Source organism: Pituophis catenifer, unplaced genomic scaffold (genome assembly GCF_029215685.1).
Source record: "Pituophis catenifer annectens isolate HBS135680 unplaced genomic scaffold, rPitCat1.0.hap2 SCAF_6, whole genome shotgun sequence".
NCBI classification, from domain to species: domain Eukaryota; kingdom Metazoa; phylum Chordata; class Lepidosauria; order Squamata; family Colubridae; genus Pituophis; species Pituophis catenifer.
The window spans coordinates 97,684,574-97,705,845 of record NW_027256886.1 but is presented as its reverse complement, the minus strand read 5'-3'; the positions used below and the strand labels follow the sequence as shown (position 1 = coordinate 97,705,845).

The 21,272-nt window shown below is 40.9% G+C and overlaps 1 protein-coding gene across 3 annotated transcripts in view; it reads right to left on the bottom strand.

The window, feature by feature from the left end:
* TSPAN14 (tetraspanin 14) overlaps positions 1 to 21,272 on the bottom strand; it is a 135,558-nt gene that overhangs the window by 50,720 nt on the left and 63,566 nt on the right. For 2 of the 3 annotated variants that reach the window (XM_070946444.1, XM_070946445.1), the window contains exon 3: positions 3,853 to 3,903. In XM_070946444.1, the coding sequence (XP_070802545.1) occupies positions 3,853 to 3,903 (51 nt within the window). Of the gene's footprint in view, positions 1 to 3,852; positions 3,904 to 14,851; positions 14,886 to 21,272 lie in introns of those variants that run through there. The other variant, XM_070946446.1, reaches the window with a different exon arrangement.

The window sequence follows — 21,272 nt, the reverse complement described above, 5'->3', positions numbered from 1 at the left end:
TAAATGAAAAGAGAAAAGCAAATGTTGCTTGCCAATGCTGTTCCCAAACGGAATGTGTTTTAACATTTTCCTTTGGCAAGGGGGCAGATCTCATTTGCTTCAATATTTTAAACCATTGGTCCAACAAAATGCAACTTAATATTTACTTTGGATTTTGAAGGGAGGCCTTTTAACAGATAATAATTATTTGCCGTGCACCCAGAAAGCACAGTGCAATTCTATTTCTACTGAGATGTTTTTAAAAATACTTTCAGTCACTTTCTAAAAAGACACAAAAGAGGGCCATCTCTCACATAATTCTCTTGAGTTCTGCACAATGATGTTTTCCAAGAAATAAATTTATTGGAAACCGGGGCATTGTTCAACTAATAAATCCAGAGAACCCGAACAGGCTTCATGTTTTTGATCAGTGTGTCCTTGATGACAAACCAAGTTTATCGCTGGCCAAGGAGCCTCAGAAAGCCAGTCCATCTGAGAACAAGTAGTCCCGCCTGGACTACTGTAATGCTCTCTACATGGGGCTCCCCTTGAAGAGCACCCGGAGGCTCCAACTGGTCCAGAATGAGGCTGTGCGGGTGATTGTGGGAGCGTCATGGCGCTCCCATGTAACACCTCTCCTGAGCGAGCTGCACTGGCTTCCGGTGGTCCTCCAGGTGCGATTCAAGATGTTGGTGACCACCTTTAGAGCGCTCCATGGCTTAGGACCTGGATACCTACGAGACCGCCTTCTGCCACCGAGCCTCCCACCAGCCAGTACGCTCTCACAGAGAGGGGCTCCTCGGGGTGCCGTTGGTCAAACAATGTCAACTGGCGGCCCCCAGGGAGATAGCTTTCTCTGTGGGAGCACCTGCCCTCTGGAACGAGCTCCCCCCAGAGATACGGAGGATTCCGGATTTACGTACTTTCCGCCGGGTCCTCAAGACTTTTTTATTTCAACAAGCCGGGCTGGCCTAATTTCTCCAATTGCTTAATTTTAATTTTAATTTTAAAAGGGGTATTTTAATTGTTGGGCCAAAATTGTTTAATATGTTTTTTAAACTGTTCTTAAATTTTTGTACTCTATGTGTTTAGCTTTGGCTGTTCACCACCCTGAGTCCTTCGGGAGAAGGGCGGTATATAAATTTAAATAAATAAATAAATAAACAAGGAAACATAAGAAGCCTCCATTAGATGGAACAAATGAGCTGAAGATGGCACAGAGTGATTTTATTGCTGTTTGGGGCAGGGTTTGCTGGTGTTCTGCAGTGGTTTCCTGCTTCTGTGACAACAAAGCCACATAGCTATTCATTTGATGGCTGTTCATTAACTAGCACTTCTCAACAAAGAAGCCATCAATTCTCTAGAGTTGCTTCTTGTTTTTAGACACCTGGGCATTCAGCATAAAAGCAATCATAAAATACTTGGTTAGAAAGAGCTGCTTAAGCTAAGACTGCAGAAACAACAGAGGAAAGAATTGTGAAGATGGCAGAATTGCTGAAATGGCTGAATTGACTTCCTTGATCCGGGAGGGAACAGTCCTTTTATAAAGGACTGCAAACCTTTTATGGAGTTTCTGCTGAACAGGGATACGAATCAATTTCTGAATTTATTGATTAATAAGGGTTGAATATGAGGAGAAGGGAACCATGTTATTTAGAAGTGGCAAAACAGTTTCAAGTATATTTATAACTGCCATTAAGAAGATGAGAAGTCACTTTTTAAAGTTTCTTTTCTTTCTCTTCATTTTCTATTGTTTCCAACTCCTTCCTTCCTTCCTTCCTTCCTTCCTTCCTTCCTTCCTTCCTTCCCTTCTTTTCCTTTCCTTTCCCATATTTTCCTGTTAATCTTTTAACTTTGTGTGTTTATACATCTGTGTGTGTGTCTGTATGTAAAAGAATAGCTGTTTGAGTACACTACTCAGTGCAAAAACTACGGTGCAGGAAACAACCTAGACCAGTGTTGGCTAACCTTTTTGCCATCGTGTGCCAGGAGAGGGGGAGGCGGGGGAGGATTGTGGGCGCATGTGCCCACGCGTATGCGCGCGCAACCCCCCCCCCCCCCGCTCCTGGCACATCATGGCCTGGTAGGCCCGTTTTTCTTTCTTACCTGGTTCCAAATCCTCTCTATTTATCTGGGAAGGGTGAAAACAGCCTTTCTCACTCCCTCGGTGGCCTTCCAAAGGCCTGAAATGGCCCATTTCTCAACTCCCGGTGGGACAGGAAGTGACATTTTTTGCTGTCCCCAGCCCCCAGAGCCTCTCTAGGAGTCTCTGGAGGCTGGGGACAGCAAAAAAACATCACTTCCTGTCCCACCGGGAGTTGGGAAATGGGGCCTTTCAGGTCTCCGAGGGAGTGGCAAAAGCTGTTTTTGCCCTTCCTAGATAAATAGAGAGGATCTGGAGCCAGGTAAGAAAGAAAAACAGGCCTTCCCCACCCCCCCCATCCCCACCCCCAGCCCTCCAGAGGCAGGAAACAGGCTGTTTCCCTACTTCTGGTGGGCCCAGAAGGCCCAAAAATCAGCTGGGATGCGCCCCAGAGCTGAGCTGGTGTGCCCACTAATATGGCTTCGCGTGCCATAGGTTCGCCATCACGGACCTAGACAGACTAAGATAGGCAAGCTAGTCTACTTTCAGCTTGAACACACCCAATGAATAGAGACTACCACCTGAGAAGCTTTTGGTAACATCCAAGTGGTGTCGCCTTCTTCTGTATATGTCCTTTTAAGTGTTTGAAGACTATGACCATGTTCTTCCTTAGTCTTCTCAAAGTTAAATATTCCCAATTCTTAAGTACAGTATCTTTAGAGAACTTGGTTTCTAGTTCTCTGATGAACCAAACTGTTCACTCTATATTGGCCTGCACATCCACCAGAGAACATTCAGAAATTATTCATTTGCTTGCTAAGATAAACAAACTTTGGAAGAAAGTATATTGCAGCGTCCAGATGAAAGGCAAAGACCCTAGAAATTGTTTTAACTGCTTTGTAGGAATGTTAGTCATAAAGGACATACTCTTGGTAACTGGTTGTTTTTGGTTACCATTGTTGTTGCTGTTTGTTTGCTTAAATAATGGCACCAGCTATACAAACGGGGAAAGTGTTGGCAAATCAAAAAGGAAATATGAATTGCAGAGTCGAACCTGAACAAACATGGAATTCTGCGACAACTTCAGAAGTCAAACTGTTCCATTGATTATGCCAAACTTTTATTGCCTTTTTGATGAAGTGATTATGGATATGGTTTCCTTGGACTTCAGTATAAAGTAATGGCTCTTTGGCATTCTAGAGATGCTGAAATACCTACCTATTTTTTCAAACGGATGGTTTTGAAAACATTTTTCAAAAACTATCTTCAGCGCCTACGAAGTACTGTACTTCAGCCAAGGCATTTTCATTTAGATTCTATTGGCCTCAGATTTACATCACAACTGATATCCTTTGTGAATGCAGTGGTTCAATGAAGGACACAAATTGGCACAAAAACATACTTCTGAATTTAATGGAGAAGTTCTTCTTACGAAGTAAGAAGTTATATATGCAAAGAACATTGGCTTGAAAACACAAGCTACTCCAGTTTACTCAGAGGTAGGCCTAGTCATGTTTAATGAAACCTACTCCTAGGAAAACATGAAGTTAAAACTCTTACTTAGCTAGGTTTCATTTTGAGACATTGATAGGATTAAGACTAAACTTTTCATTCCTGAATGAAGAACTGATTTCACACCAATGAATAAAATCAGCATGGAGACACATTTTGTCATGTATTCCTTTATTTACTAGTCTTTCTAATCTAGCTCTCTAAAGATAGACGTGTCATATTTCTGCACTGGGAAGAGTCTAGATCCTATGATGGTTAAAAGGAATTCATTTCCTTACCTTTTCACTCCATGCCCAAAGACCAGCTCCAAGAAAGACAACACCAGCTAACTAAAAAAAAAGAAAAAAGAAAAAAATAGATATTATTTTGTGCAACCGATACAAAACAGTCAGCAAACACCAGATACAGAAAGTTCAGAAAATTCATGTGTAAAAGCTTCTCCATGTGATTTCCCTGTAAATGTTTTAGGTCTATGATGCATGTTGTTGGGGGGGGGGGGGCAAAAAGAACATGCCTTAGCAAATTTGCACCAACAAGATCCACACTGGATGTGAGTTGTCTAATAAAGAGATAATGCAATCATTGTATGCTGGATAACTTGGCTCAAACCTTTTCATTTCCAACAGTGGTAACAAATAACCAATATCCATTCTGGGGGTTAGAAGGAAAAGAATGGAAATAAAACTCACCAGGTTATAAAGATTGTACAAAGCTAGGGTGTGGAATATTCTGGGCAACCAATCTCAGAAAGGCTACTCAGCTGTATGGAAACAAGCAAGAGAAGTGAAGTCACAGAAGTGAAGCAAGAGAAGAGGAGCAAGAGAAGAGAAGCAAGAGAAGAGAAGCAAGTGAAGTGAGTAGTAGGGCTGTATTACTATTATCCTTCTCATCTTTCCTATTACCTTCTCCTATTAGTATCTTACGGTATATCATTTTGTTGCTTGTATGTACACTGGGAGCTTCTGCACTGGAGACAAATTTCTTGTGTGCCCAATCACACTTGGCCAATAAAAAATATTCTATCCAAAGGAGAGTGAAGCTTACTAATTGAAAATATGTGGGAAGGAAGAAAGAGAGGCCAGGTTTCTTGCATCCAATGGGAGTCCTGAAAGGAAATGGTGACATTAAAAAAAAGAAACATTGAATTAGTTAAAAAAACAAAGGAGAATAAGGACTCCATCTGGTAGTTGAAGGCACAGGAAGAGAAGAAAATCTCCAGGATGAGTTAACAGATGGTACCAAGTCAATTCTTCTGCTATCTTTTTTTTTAACAAAGGCCATTCTCACTTTCCAAAGGCCAGGGAGACAGCTGAGCTAGCAAGTTAACATGGCCTTCCTGAGCCCCCTTATTTGCTGACTCCACAAGTCTATTGGAAAAGAGAAACTCTGCAAGTAAATTATCAGCATGGCTTGTCCAAGCCTGCATCTGGCCAAGCAGCCTGCATGCAGGCAGAAGGCATAATCTTCACCTACAATTCTCTGGAGCAATAAAATGGGGGGAAAGACAAAACAGAAGTCTAGGGTTGTGCTGAAACAGTTGAAAGCATTCAGATACCATCTCAACATTCCCAAAGTCTTCTGAGACCCAAGCAACACTTTCAACTTCAAAAAAAAAAAATTCCTTGAGCAAAAAAAAAAAAGGTTGTGCTGAAACAGTTGAAAGCATTCAGATACCATCTCAACATTCCCAAAGTCTTCTGAGACCCAAGCAACACTTTCAACTTCAAAAAAAAAAAAAAAAAGACTCTTCCAAGCTAATAACATTTCTGAAAGAGTCAGAACACTTCATGCACGACGAAGCAACTGATTCAAGCTTGAATATTACAAGGTCAACATGCCATGGCAATCCCAACAGATGACTTTTGTCCTTTCTCCAGTAATCACTTTTTTTGAAAGTAACCGAAGGGGGGACATATTAATCCACAATATGAAGAGAGAACTTTGAGTAACTGGTGGCAAAATTGTGTGGACCAGTCAAAGAACTAATCTATACTTTTACCCCCCAAAAAATAAAAATAATAATACATCCTTTGATTCCAAAATCTATTTGTTGAGGAGTGTGTTAAATTGGACCATTCTACCTCACATCCTTGTTTTCTGTAGAAGAAAATTTTCTTATCTATTCCCCATATAAAAGGAATAAATATGAGTCTACGGAAGAGAAAGCAACACAGTAGAAACAGCAAATGGGGGGAGAGGAATACAGACAGATAGGTAAATTGGTAGGTAGGTGAGTAGGTAAGTAGACAGACAGTCATACAGAGAGACAAACAGTCATACAGAGAGACAAACAGGCAGGCAGGCAGGCAGACTTTCAGATAGGACTGGCAACTTTTGCATTAGAACCAATTTCCCCTGTTAACCAGAGTAGACATTGAGATGTGATATATCTTTTATTTTTCCATCACACTAGTACACGTTCCACCCCGTCTGTTCAAAGGAAGTTTATTCTGAGCTCAAAACAATCAACACAGCTGGGCACCATTTCTGCTAATTCACTGTTGCATAAAGTCAGAGAGGAAAACAGAATTTTCATGCGAAAAAAAATATTGAAGAGTAATTTGAGAGAGAGAGAAAGAAATATTCAGAGTTCTAGCTAAGATTAGGGAAATTTGAGGTCGAATAGAATATTAAAATTATAAATCATTATTGTGGCTATTTTGGAATCAAAAACACACCAGAGGAAGACCTTCATAAATTAAATATCAGTTTTTTTAATGTTCCTATTGTGTTTCTATATAAAATAAACTGTTGGATTGGGCGAGTGAAGAGCCAGTAGCCAGGTCAAAGTGAACAACTACTCTTTAATAGATAGTGAGAATCCAGCAACTTTGCAGTTCAACAGCTCTCCTTATATAGCTACTATCCAAGTGTCTTAACCAATGAGCATTGAGATTTTTCCTGCTCTAATTTCCCTCCAAAATTAGATACATAACACTACTCCCCTCCCAGAAGGCATTTTACCGAACTATTTACATACATAATCATGCAGGTGACTAGGGCGTTCCCTGATTCTAGTTGACCTGCGCAATTCAGTCTGAGGCAGGGATTTGGGCTGGTCTGAGGGACCCTTTGTGTCTCCCAGCCCAGCCAATGGGACCTCCTGGAATTTTTTATGGATGTTGCACATTTCGGATGGGCCTGGCTTTTTGAGGAGGCGGCGGTGGACAGCCAAGTCATCAGGTAAGTCTTCCGGCCACTTCGGGTTTGAGTTAGCTGTTGGAGGAATGATTGGTGAGTCAGGGACTGGTTTGTCTATTTTGCTTTCCGGCTTGTCAGGCATTGTTTGGGCCAGACATTTCCTTAACTGGTCAATGTGTCTTCGCCATACCCTTCCATTACTGACTTCTACAACATATGACCTGGGCCCAGTAATATCAGTGATCCACCCAGCCACCCAGAGGAGACCTTCCACGTAATTTCTCGCAAAGACAGCAGACCCCATAGAGAAACTTCTAGTCTTACTTTCGGCTTCCTCAGGGGAGTAATTGGGGTGTAGCCTATCTAGGGTGCAATGGAGTCTCCGGCCCATTAAGAGCTCTGCCGGACTTTGTCCCGTTGCCATGCATGGGATAACATGCTGGGCTGCTAAAAAAGTATCAATCTAGCTTGCCAGTCTCCCGGTCCAAGTCTGGCCAAGGCCTCTTTGGCCAATCTAACAAATCTTTCAGCTTGACCATTACTGGCCGGATGGAAAGGTGCTGTGAGTGCGTGACGGACTCCTATCTCCGCTAGGTACCCCTCGAATTGAGTAGCCGTAAGTTGAGGTCCATTATCTGACACCAGGGTGTCAGGTAACCCATGTGTGGCAAATAGTTTCCGGAGCGCTTTAATTACAGCCTCCGCAGTGGTGGAGTGCATTAGAATGATCTCCAGTCACTTAGAATAAGTGTACACCACAATCAGAAAGGCTTGACCATGGAATGGGCCAGCAAAATCAATATGAATGCGGGACCATGGTCCCGGGGTCTCTCCCACTTTTTGGACTGGGCAACCAGGGGAGCGGGGTGAGACTCTTGACAGGGAGTACACTTGGCCACCCAATCAGCAATACAATTGTCCACATTAGGCCACCATACATAGCTCTGAGCCAGCCTCTTCATTCTCACAATACTTGGGTGTCCAATATGCAATGTTGTTAAAATCTCCTTCCTTAGGCTGGGTGGAATCACCACCTGGTCACCCCATAGCAAACAACCCCCTTGCGTAGACAGCTCATGTTGTTTACATGCAAACGGTTTGAATTCCCCGCCGACCAGATTGATAGGCCACCCCCTATGCACCCAGCTCATAACGGTTCGCAATACAGAATCTTTAGCAGAGGCCCTTGCGACTTCAGCAGAAGTGACAGGGCTAGAGTCCGAAGCGTCAATAAGCAGGACAGGGATGTCCAGGGTTGGGTGCTTCAGCAGGTCAGGCACCTGCTGAGGGTATCGGCGTGTCCTAGGTGCTGGCCAGGCCAATGGATGATACGGTACGAGTAGACAGTCAGAAAAATGGCCCACCTAGTGAAACGGGGGAACACAGCCGCAGGAGTGGGTCTATCCCTGGCCAAAAGTCCGAGCAGGGGTCGGTGGTCTGTGACCAGTTCAAAAGTTCACCCAAACAGGTATTCATGAAATTTCTTGACCCCGGCAACAGCTGCCAGGGCTTCCCTGTCCAGCTGGCTGTAGTTCCGTTCAGCTCTGGACAGGGTGTGAGAGAAGTATGTGATGGGGGCTTCTAGACACGTCGGCAGTCTGTGGCTCAGAACTGCCCCCACTCCGAAAGGGGAGGCATCACAAACGAGGCCAAGGGCCATTTCATTATATTGGATCAGGAGGCTGTCAGCCGAGAGGAGTTTTTTGACAGCCGCAAACGCCGTGGCTTCCCTCCGTCCCCAAACCCAAGTAGACTGTGGAGTCTATGGATTGGTTCGGCCACTGTGGCCTTGTCTTTTAGAAATATTGCATAAAAGTTTAAAAGTCCCAGGAATGCCTGTAGTTCCGCCCGGTTTGTTGGGGTTGGCGTGCTGTGGATAGCCCACATTTTACTTTCATCGCTATCGGTCAGGGCTGATTCCCTGTGGATAGAGGTAGACTTTTGTGCGCCTGAGGTGGCGCCGGTTGCTGAAAGGATTCTGCTGCCTTAGTAGATGATTCATGAGCCCTGGCTTCATCTAGGGCAATGTGAAGGGTGAGGTTTGTCTTGGCCAGTAGTCGCCTCTGGAGGCGAATGTCCCAGGCTCCGCAAATTAGTTGCTCTAGAACAGTGGTTCTCAACCTTCCTAATGCCGCGACCCTTTAATACAGTTCCTCAAGTTGTGGTGACCCCCAACCAGGGGTGGGTTCTAAATTTTTTTACTACCGGTTCTGTGGGTGTGGCTTATTTTGTGGGCGTGACTTGGAGGTCATGTGACTGGGTAGGCGTGGCTAGCTGGTCATGTGACCAGGTGGCCATGGCTATGTGTATAGGGACTACTCAGAGGGCTGAAAAAAGTCATTTCTGACAGGTCCTCGCACTTTTGACTGGTCCTCACACTTATGACCATCTTCACATTTATGCCCATGCAGCTTTCTTAACAACCATGTCACTCATTTCACAACTGCTTCTTTTCACCATGGCGATAAAATAGGGCAAAAAACGTAAAATGTGAGGACAGTCGTAAATTCGAGGACTGGTCAAAAGTGCGAGGACCAGTCAAAAATAACTTTTTCAGCCCTCTGAGTAGTCCATGTGCACAAAAACACTACCCAGAGGGCTGAAAAAAGTGATTTATGACAGGTCCTTGCACTTTTGACCGGTCTTCGCACTTATGACTGGTCATCATTTATGCCCATTGTAGCATTCTTAACAACCGTGTCACTCATTTCACAACTGCTTCTCTTCACCATGGTGACAAGATAGGGCAAAAACGTAAAATGTGAGGACAGTCGTAAGTTCGAGGACTGGTCAAAAGTGCGAGGACCAGTCAAAAATAACTTTTTCAGCCCTCTGAGTAGTCCATATGCACAAAAGGATACAGCAATAGAGAGGGATGAAGGAAGGGAAGGGAAATTAGAGTAGGAGTGAGGGTAAGAGAGGGAGGAAGAGAGGAGGAGAAGGAGAAAGGAAGAGGAAGTAGGGAGGAGAAGAAGAGGGGGAGGAAGAGAAAGTAAGAAGGAAAGAAAAGAGAGAGGTGGTAGGTTTGAGGAGAAAGATTGCTGTACAATAAAAAAGATGAAAGGAAAGAAAGCCAACCCCAAACAAATATAAAGATATTAAGATAAAGAATGAATTGTTAAACTTTAAGGAATAAAAGAGAATAAATATGAATAAATAACAATAATTAGAAACACACATACAAACATACAATGTATTTTCTTTTGTAGGAAGTTAGCACCCACCCCTTTCCTGGAAGAGTGAAATATTTTAGGAAATATGAAAAAGGCAGAATATTATCCCTGGGATAAGCATGTTTTGAAGCAGCTCCCATCTTCCTGCCCCCACCCTTTGTCAATGGGCTATTAAGGCCTGGGCCAGTCTATTCTACATAACAAAGATCTACCTCCTTCAGGCAGAGCCATAATAGGAATTGCCCAAGATCCAATAAAGATAGGATTAGCTCTCTACCCATCTAGCAACAGAAACTCACCACATTTGACCTGGGAAGCACATGTGACCATCAGCCAGCAAGGCTAGCTAAGATCCCCACCCCCTGGGAGTCTGACAACCAATCAGGATATCCTTTCGTGGCCCCAAGAAATGCAGAGCCAGAGAGAGCATAAAAACCCGAGGATTTACTGTATCTGCCCCTTTTCTGTTCAGGAACTCAAGCCATGTGATCCTGTCCACCATTAAACCATCTTTCCAAGCAGTCTCCATGTTTCCAGTGTCTTTTTCCCCACTTGGAGCAGAACCTAGAAGGAGATTTCTTCCAACACTTTGAACAGAGTATTTGGCCGGTTCACAAATTTAAACAGTGTTTAGTCATTTCAATTAAATTTACAATTTCTATATTTCCTTTTTTGCCATATTTATTCCTCATCTATTTTTGTAAAAAAAACCAATATTACCCTTCATCCTCATCTCTAATCTTAATCAAATTCAATTTTTCCCTTCTATTCTATATTATACCCCTTCCCATTGTCATCTATTTTTATATCCATCCTCACATTGGTTAATTATGTAATATTAAATTGTTTAATATAAATTCAACATTTTAATATAAATCAATTAGTTATATAACTACCTTTTTTGTATATTAATCAATATGAACATGAATATTCCAATTATTTCCATGCAATCCAATTTCTTACAAATCAATTAATTATATTTACCAATAATAATAAACCAAATAATTTCCCCCATATATTCCTCCAAACCACAACTTAACCATTTCTGCTTTCAACACAATATACAATTAATAGTATCTCAATTATTACAATTCCCTAGTTAAATAGAGCTTTTTTTCTTTTGTGTTTTAAAATCTTGAACTCTCCTCTTTTTCCCTAAATTTCCCATTGTTTGCACCTACCTTTTTTGGTGAGGAAAAAGAAAAGAAATCTGCCTGCCTAATTTTCCAATTTGCAGCAACAGCAAAGCCAGCAGCCTCTTTACTTTCAGTTTTGTTTTTCAGCATAGCTAAGGGGAAAAAAATCTGCTCGAGCAAACAGCAGAGACCTGAGCAAAACAGCTGAGAGCAAATCAGCTGAGAGCCGGGAGCCGATCTAATCAAGGGCTAATTAGCCTATGCTGAAGCTCTGCAGGCCAATAAAATTACAAAAAAACACCAAACCATTTGTTAAATTGCTGGCGCCCCCGCCCCTCACCCACCACTATTTATTGGCAATAAATAGTGGTGCGGAGGGGTGGGGCAAGCCAGCAATTTAACAAATGGTTCGGTTGCACCACTGGCTATAGGGCAGCCCTTTGAAGCCCAGCGGCAAGAATTTAAACAGTTTTTTTTCCTCTAGCCATCAGCTGGGACTCAGGAAGCAGCAATAGATTGGGAGTGGGCGGGGTAAGCGAATGGCCGGCGATCCAACAGAGCAGAGAGTGAGGGTGAGTGAAGGCGTGGGGGGCGAGAGAGGGCTTTGGCGACCCCTGTGAAATGGCCGTTTGACCCCCAAAGGGGTCACGACCCCCAGGTTGAGAACTGCTGCTCTAGAAGGACATCATCTAGATCACGGTACTTGCAATGCATGGCGGCCTTGCATAGCACTGCCACGTATGTATTTATCGACTTGCTGTCCCTCTGGAGTCTTTGCCGGAACTCATAGCACTGAACGAATTTGGAAGGCACTGGGGCATAGTGCGTCCTCAGCGTGGTCTGCAGGACCTGCCATGGCACTGACTGCACCGGTGTTGGCTCTGACAGTGATTCGGCTGTGTCAAACACGTCGGGGCCGCAGTGGCTCAAAAAGAGGGCTTGCTTCCAATTGTCGGACAGCCCTTGAAGGTCATTTGCTTCAAGGAAGCATTCAAACCGCATCATGTACGATCCCCACTTCTCTTTCGCGGGATCGAACGGCGTTGGCAGTGCGAAGGCAGACATTTCTCTGCTGTGCTCGGCTCATGCAGATTTTCCCGCCTGGCTGGATTCAGTTGTCAGCTCTTATTTGCGCAACCTGTCTACCTCAATCCCACCTTCGTCGCCAATGTTAGGTCGGGCAAGTGAGGACCCAGGAGCCAGGTCAATGTGAACAACAACTCTTTAATATACAGTGAAAATCCAGCAACTTTGCAGTTCAACAGTTCTCCTTATATAGCTACTATCCAAGTGTCTTAGCCAATGAGCATTGAGATTTCTCCTGCTCTAATTTCCCTCCAAAATTAGATACATAACAGAAACTAACCAAGGAGAGAAGCAAGCTAGAACTAAGAAGACATTTCTTAATGGTGAGAGCAATCAACCAATGGAATAGCTTGCCTTCAGAAGTTGTGGTTGCTCCTTCATTGAAGGCTTTCAAGAAAAGACTGGTGGACAGCCATTTGTTTGGAATCAGATAGAATCTCCTGCTTGAGCAGGGGGTTGAATTAGAAGACCTCCAAGGTCCCTTCCAACTCTATTATTTTATGTTATATGTTCTAAGAATGAAATATGACCCTTAAAAGCCGTTTTGCTGCTTTGCCAGATTTCTTACTTGCTATGTATTTCCCAGTTTTGAGCAAGTATGTCTAGATATGGAACCAATTTATATTTAGCTCTGAAGAGTATCTTAGTTTATATGACATGATCCAAATCATCCCTAACCTGTTTGAGGAACATCGTTTCTATCTTCCTTAAGGAGGACCTCTTCTTCTGTCATCAACTCCTTTTGTGCATCTTGTACAAAATGCTACCAGATTACTAAGACTTCAAAACGGTCCAAATTTCAGACCTTTTATTTTCCACTTTTTTCCTGACAACTTGCAGATTAGTCAGGACATCATGAACATGTGGAAGAGAGAGGGAAAAATGGGATTCTAATTAGGTATAGTTTCCAAACAAGGAAATCAATTTTTCTATTTACTACCAAGCGAGAAATGGGATGGAGAGGATACAATAAATTCTGGCCTATTTTTTTTTGGTCTAATTATAGTCTCTCATCAACTGAAAGGATCCCTTCTCAAGATCCAGCTGGCAAAGGATCAGAATGGATTCAATGTTTCTGCTTTGACAAATGGACACAGCTGCTGTTTTTCTGCTAACAGATGTTTCTTGAGAGTACATGCATAATCGTTTGGTTTTGCTTTGCCTGTGAGGATACAACATTCTTCCTATTCTGTCTAGAAAGAGTGCAGAGAAGAGCAACAAAGATGATTAGGGGCTTGGAGCTAAAACATACAAAGAATGGTTGCAGGAATTGGGTATGTCTAGTCTAATGAAAAAGTCACATGAAGTATGAGTACTACTTTATAAATACTTAGTAAGGCCACACCTGGAATACTGCATCCAGTTTTCTAGTAGGTCATAACTTGAAACAGTCACTAAGTCACTGGTTGTGTTTTACAATGGAGAAAAACAAGGTTTTACACATAGGCAAGAAAAAACAAAGATACAAGTACAGATTACTCAAAAATAGTAACTGTGAGAATGACCTTGGAGTCCTAGCGAACAATCAGTGAAACATGAGCCAGCAATGTGCGGTGGCAGCCAAAAAAGCTAATACAAGTCCTTGGTTGTATAATCAGAGGCACAGAATCAAAATCACATGCAGTATTAGTACCACTTTATAAATCCTTAGTAAGACTACAGCTGGGGTACTTCATCCAGTTTTGGTCACCACATTACAAAAAAAGATGTTGAGACTTTGGAAAGAGTGCAAAGAACAGCAACTAAGATGTTTAAAGGCCTGAAGATAAAAACATATGAAGAACGGTTGCAGAAATTGGGTATGGCTAATCTAGAGAAAAGAAGGACTGGAGGGACATGATAGCAGTGTTTCAATATTTGAAGGGCTGCCACCAAGAAGAGGGGGTCCACCTATTCTCCAAAGCACCCGGAGAGCAGGATAAGAAGCGACTGATGGAAAATGATCAAGGAGAGATTCAACCTAGAAATAAGGAGAATTTTTTTAACAGTGAAAACAGTCAACGAGTGGAACAGCTTGCCTTCAGAAGTTGTGGGTGGTCCATCACTGGAGGCTGCACAGCCACTTGTCAGAAATGGTATAAGGTCTCCTGCTTGAACACGGTCTAGAAGACTATAAGGCCTCCAAGGTCCCTTCAAACTCTGCTATTCTGCATCTCGTTCTGTCCTGAAGTCTCAGAGATGTTTTCAGGAGGATCTTCCAGGTTATTGAACAGCAGAAAAAGGTTCATTGCTGAATCAAACTCACAGCCACTCAGATGTATGTGATTCATATGTGGACAATGCTGCGTGCCTCAGCTATTTTTTAAGGATAGCAATTTTTTGAAAGGATGGAGCAACCCTTCCCTATGGAGCTCTGTTCAAATCATGCACCTTGGTCTAGGAGTTTTTTTTTTTTAATTGAAAAAGTTTTATTGATGAAAAAAAAACCATAGTTTTCCCACAACCCTCCCACCCAACCCCCCCTCCCCCTCCCCAACTTCCCAGAGCAGAACACAAGGTATTTCTATTAACTTTTAACAATAAACTAAATTGCTTAACCAACCATTAAACTAACACCCCCTAAAAAAAAAATTCTTAACCCCCCATAGATAAAATCCTACTTCTTAAACATAATACTTCTAATATCACTCATATAGCGCTTGCACAGTTAAAAAAAAAATCATTCATAAACTATTTGATATTTTTTAGTCTGATACTTATTTTGAATATAATCAATCCATCTTCTCCAGTCCTGTATATACCTTTCTTGTGTGTGATCCTTCAAATATGCTGAAATTTTCGCCATTTCAGCTAAATTAGTTACTTTCAATATCCAGTCATCAATAGTAGGCAAAAAATCCTTCTTCCAATGTTGTGCTATCAACAATCTTGCTGCTGTTATCAAGTTCAAAATCAGTTTAGTCTCTACAACTGTACAGTCCGTAGTTATACCCAGTAGAAACAAATGCGGAGTAAATTTCAATCTTTTTTTTAAAATATTCTGCATCACCCACCAAATCTTTATCCAAAATGCTTTGATTTTTTTACAAGTCCACCATATATGATAATAAGTTGCATCATCACAGTCACATCTCCAACATTTAGCTTGCACATTAGGATACATACATGATAATTTTTTGGGATCTAAATGCCATCTATAAAACATTTTATAAAAGTTTTCTCTTAAATTTTGTGCTTGTGTAAATTTCACATTTCTAGTCCAAATCTTTTCCCAAGTCTCCATCATCACTGGCTCTTGAAAATTTTGCGCCCATTTAATCATGCAATCTTTAACCAGTTCCGTCTCAGAGTCTATTTCCAATAAGGCATTATACAGCCTTTTGATATGCATTTGTTTTTGATCTCTAATTTGTTTTACCAAATTTTCCTCATTTTGCACAAAGCCAGTTTTTTGATCTTCCTTCCATCTAGCTTGAAGCTGACCGTACTGAAACCATGTGTAAATTATATCTTCTTCTCTCAATATATCTAAAGATTTCAAATACATTACCCCCCTTTCCATAATAAGAAGCTCTTTATAAGTAATCACCTCCTGTTTTTGTTCTATACTTATATTTTCTATTGCATGTCTAGGATTTGCCCATACAGGTATCTTATAATTTAACTTATATTGATATTTTTTCCAAACCCTCAACAAAGCATTTCTAAGTATATGGGCCTTAAATACTTTATCCACTTTTTTGTCATATAACAAATAGGCATGCCATCCATATAGTAAATCATAACCTTCCAGATTCAAAATTCTCCCCTCAGTTAAGTTAAACTAGTCACTAATTTGTGATAAGACCGCTGCTTCGTAATATAATCTTATATTAGGCATTTTGAGACCCCCCCCCCTTTCACGTGTATCTTGTATAATTTTCATCTTTATTCTGGGTTTTTTCCCAGCCCAAATAAAAGTATTAACACCTTTCTGCCATTCTCTCAAATTTTCATCTTTCTTAAGCACAGGTATCATTTGGAACAAAAATAAGAATCTAGGTAACACATTCATTTTAATTGCTACAATTCTTCCCAATAAAGACAACTGTAATTTTTTGCAATTCTCCATATCCTTCTGTACCTTCTGCCAGAGATCCTCATAGTTATTTTTGTATAATTTTGTATTTGAAGCTGCTATATACACTCCTAGATATTTAACCTTTTTAGCTATTTCAAACCCTGTTATTCTTGCTAGTTCATCTCTTTCAAGTACAGACATATTTTTAGTTATCATCTTTGTCTTATGTGAATTAACTTTAAATCCTGATACTTTCCCGTATTGATCAATTATATCCAATATATATGGAGCCGACTCTATAGGTTGAGATAAGGTAACAACCAAGTCATCTGCAAATGCTCTTAATCTATAATCTTGATGTCTAATTACAATACCCTTCAATTTTTCTGAGTCACGTATCTTATTCAATAGCATTTCCAAAGTCAAAATAAACAACAATGAGGACAGAGGACACCCCTGCCTTGTTCCTTTCTCGATTCTAAAAACCTCTGTTAAACCTCCATTGACTATTATCTGTGCTGCTGGTATATCGCTCTAATTGATTGTGTAAAATACTCTCCAAAATGCATTTTCTCTATTATTTTAAACAAAAATTGCCAGTTCAAGCGATCAAATGCCTTCTCTGCATCCAAAAATATAAACGCTGCGGGGACTTGATTATTTTTTTCCAAATATTCCAGTAGGTTTACAATCTGTCTAACATTATATTTCATTTGTCTCCCTTTTATAAACCCTGATTGGTCATTATGAATTATTTGTTGCATAACTGGCATTAATCTATTGGCTAATATCTTAGCAAAAATCTTATAGTCAGTATTCAAAAGTGACATTGGCCTAACATTCTCAGGTTTGATGGAGTTTTGATCCTCCTTTGGAATTAGTGAGACAAAAGCTGTTTTCCAAGAAGGTGGTACTCCTCCTCCTACCTGTATTTTATTAAATAAAATTTTAAGTGGTTCTAGCATTTCAGATTGTAAAAGTTTATAATAAACAGCTGTTAGTCCATCTGTTCCCGGAGCCTTACCTATTTTTAATTGTTTAATTACCCCAACAATTTCCTCGGAAGTTATTGGCTGGTTCAATCTTTCTCTCTGTTCCAGCGTTAATTCGGGAATGTCTATCTTTAAATATCTATCAATATCAACATCTTGAATTGAATCTTTAGCATATAGCTTTGTATAGAAATCCAAAAAAGCCTTTTTTATTAAATTCTGTTGGTAAATCTCCTTACCTCTAAATTCTATCTTGTCTATAGTACGTGATTTTTGCTTTTTTCTCATCATGTAAGCCAGCCATCTCCCAGGTTTATTGGCATTACAGAATGTATTATGTCTGGCATATTGTATGCTGATTGCTACTTGTCCAGCCATTAACATATTAAATTGCTCTCTTAGAATGTTTATCATATCTTTTGCCTTTTTATCTCCCGGATTAATTATAAGCAATTGTTCTTTCTTTTTAATTTCCTCCTCTATCTCTTTCCGTCTGTTTTGTTGTTTTGATCTATATTTATTATTCAAAAAAATTAATGTTCCCCTCATATATGCCTTACTTGCATCCCATACCATTTCCATCAAGGTACCTTTATTCATATTGTTAACAAAAAATTCTTTCATTTGTTTTTTAAGTTCATTCAAGTTATCTTCATATCTAAATAAATTCTCATTTAACCTCCAAGACCTCCTTTCCCCTCTTTCCTGTTCTAATTCCACCCAAACTGGGCTATGATCAGTTAAAGTTCTTGGACATATCTTCGTTTTCTTCACCCTAGAAAAAAGATCATTTGTGGTTAATATAAAATCAATCCTAGAAAAAGATTGATGCCTATCTGAAAAAAAAGTAAAATCACTTTCCAATATGTTCCTTTCTCTCCAAATGTCTCTTAGCTCCATATCCTCCAAAATATCAAAAAAAGATTTAGGCAACTTAGCACGCATGGATATCTTGGATAAACTTTTTTTATCTTTCTGGGTATTTATTACCCCATTCCAATCACCCATTAAAAGTAAAGATCTGTAATCCCATTGTAGTATTTTAGTATGTAAAAATTTAAAAAATTTGTCTTGCTGTTGGTTAGGTGCATATATTCCAATTACAAGCAGCTTCCCGCTCTGTGTTGTTAATTCAATTGCGATATATCTACCTTGAGTGTCAGCCTCAATTAAATTGGCCGGTAGGCCTCTTTTAACATATATAACTAGGCCATTTTTCTTTTCTGGTGCTGATGCCACAAAGTGTGTACCTAATTTTGAATTTATCAAGTACTTTTGATCTGAAAATTTAATATGCGTTTCTTGCAAACAAATAACATCATTCTGAAATTGCTTCAAGTAGTGAAATATTTTCTTTCTTTTTTGTGGAGAATTTAAACCATTGACATTCCAAGATAAAAATTTATTTGCCATCTCTAGGCCCTCCAAGCTTTGAAAGCATCAACCGAACCTCCTCCGCCATTTTGGACTTCGGTCTAGCTCCTCCCACTGCTTGTGTTTTTTGGGCTTGTTGGGTTGAATCTTGAGATTGTTGTGCCAGATGCTGTTTGTAAGTGGCTCTTGTCAATCATTGTTCTCTTGGCATCTCTATCTTCTTTAATGGCTCAAGGGTTGGTGGTGGACCCCCACTCAGCAATAAGTCTTCTTCCAAATTAGCTCCTCCAGCTAAAGCTTGAGCATAGGTTTGTACTTGCCCTCCATCTTTCTCTTGTTGTATCATTTCCAATTGCTTGCTAGCACCCCCTGGTGAGGGTGGCCGTCCAGCCTTTAAGACATTGGCATAAAAGTCTTTTGCCTTTCCAACTGTGTTTAAACGATGTCTTTGCCCAGCATATGTCACTATTATCCCAAATGGGACATCCCATCTGTACTGGAGCTGTTGGTTTCTTAATTCATTCACCAAAAAACCAAACTGCTTTCTGTCTCTTAACATTTTAGGAGGAAGCTCCTTCAAAACCATCAACTCTTGTCCATCCACTTGAATCTTGTTTTTATAAGAAGCTTGCAGGATATCATTTCTAATTCTCCTTGTTGTGAAATAAATCACCACATCTCTTGGTAGCTGCCTTTGTTTTGCCAGCCAAGAGTTAACCCTATAGATTTTGTCTATTTGAATTGCCACATCTTCTGGCCTTTCTGAAATCAACTCTGCTAAAGCATTGGAGCAAATATCCTTTAAATTTTCACCATTCTTTTCTTTCAAGCCTCTCAGTCTCAGGGCAAATTCCATTGATCTGTATTGTAGCATGACCATTTCATCATCCACTTTCTCTGTTTGTATCATAACCTCTCCTAATTTAGTTGCTAGCTCCAAATTAGCTTCATCAACTTCCCGTACTCTCTCCTCAATCTTTAACATATGATTAGCCAGACCTGAAACTGCAAAAACAATGTCATCTCTTATTGCATCATATTTTTCCTCCACCACATCTTTAATTTTCTTTAACTCCTCCGAAAATTCTTTCATCATTTCTGCCTGATTGTTCAGGGCACCCATTATAAATTCTTTAAGGTCTTGTGACTGTGTATCAGCCGGAAGTTGTTGCTTTTGAGTCACTACAGGGGAACCTCCTCCCCCTTTAGAAGTTGGTGGCTTTAATTGTTTAGCAGCCATTTTATTTTAAAATGAGTTTTTTCTTTTACAGCCACAAAGTCTTATAAACAGTCTTGCAATATTTATTTCAAAGTTTTTCAGAATAAACAATCCTCTCTCCAGTCTTTTCTCAGTCCCCAGCAATTTTCTCTTCAAGCGGAAGACTCTTAACAAGCAGTTTCTCTTTAACTTTCACTTTCCCTTCTGCCCATAACAAAGGCTTCCTCTCCAGCCTCCAGCTCAAGAAAGTTCCGTTTGCAACAATGTATTCACGGAGTTAAGCTCTGTTTCTTTTAAAAAGCTTGCACTCTTGCTTCCGCTCTGTCTGCCTTGTTAGAAATCATTGAAACTCACTGTTTGCCGGCAGAATTGGAAGCGACGTCTGGCTCTGGCTAGCAGAGGCACCAGTGATCCGGAGCAATGGGAGGGGTGAACTGGCGAGCTCTCACCCTCCGAGTCCCTGGGATTAATCCAGGGACTTTCGGGGAGCTCTACCCACCCCCTCCGACTCTCCTCTCCTTCTTTGCCTGGAGGAGAGTTTTTTCAAACCGCCGGACAGCAGTTTAACGCTGTCAGGGCGGTTTTTACAGATTGGGTGGCTAGCGGTCAATGGAGACTGTCCTCGACGTCCGCAGAGCCACCGGAAGTCCGGTCTAGGAGTTTTTGATGTTTCAGTAAGGCACATGAAAATAACAAAGTTCTCCACTTCTCCTTTCATGCAACTCATTGGTGCAAATCATGAGGCTGGTTTACAGAGACGTAAAAAGCCATCCACCCAGCCCTACCTAGTTACAGAGGGATAGGAAAACCTGCTTCTGTCTCCCAGTGCAATAGATCTTACAACTGATCAGGTTCTTGGCTGATCTAGAGTGACAGCAACTTGTTCTCAAAAATCCTTCTGATCACCTGCTGTCCAGTTATTAAAGTAGGAGAGATCATCCACAAGTATAAGGTTTGGGATCATCAATACTCCAATGATATCCAATATATCTGTTAATTCAGATCAACCAATGAGGCTGTCAAGATTCTGTCTCAGTTTGGAGGCGTGAGAGCCTTAATTCTACCAAGGCTGAGTGGGGGTAAATATTATGGCATTCTGGATCTGGGAATATTCCATCTTTAACCTTGGATTGGGTTCCTGTTTCTCATTCAATGTGTATAATCTGGGAGAGTCTTCCTGGACTCACAACTCCTGATCAATGAGCAGAGGGCATCTGTGGCCAAAAGTACCTGTGCATAACTTTATTTGGTGCACCAGCAGTACAATTTCCTGAATCAGGAGCCCATCATTCAATCACCCATGCCCTGATCCCCTTCACCTATTGCAATGCACTCTACACTGGGATTCCCTTGAAGACCCCTCAGAAGCTGAGCAGGTTCAACAGAATGCAACAGCAAACACTAAAAACTAAAAATTATCAAGCAATTTGAAGATGACTGTGATGTAGGCTGAAGATCCAAGGTTATGCACATAAATTTATCTTTTCAGATTACAGAAGGCTTGAAGATAAAGACCCAGTTCCAGCATTAAATTTGGAAACTCTACTGAGATATGCAGAGACAGTCTATTCCTCTGG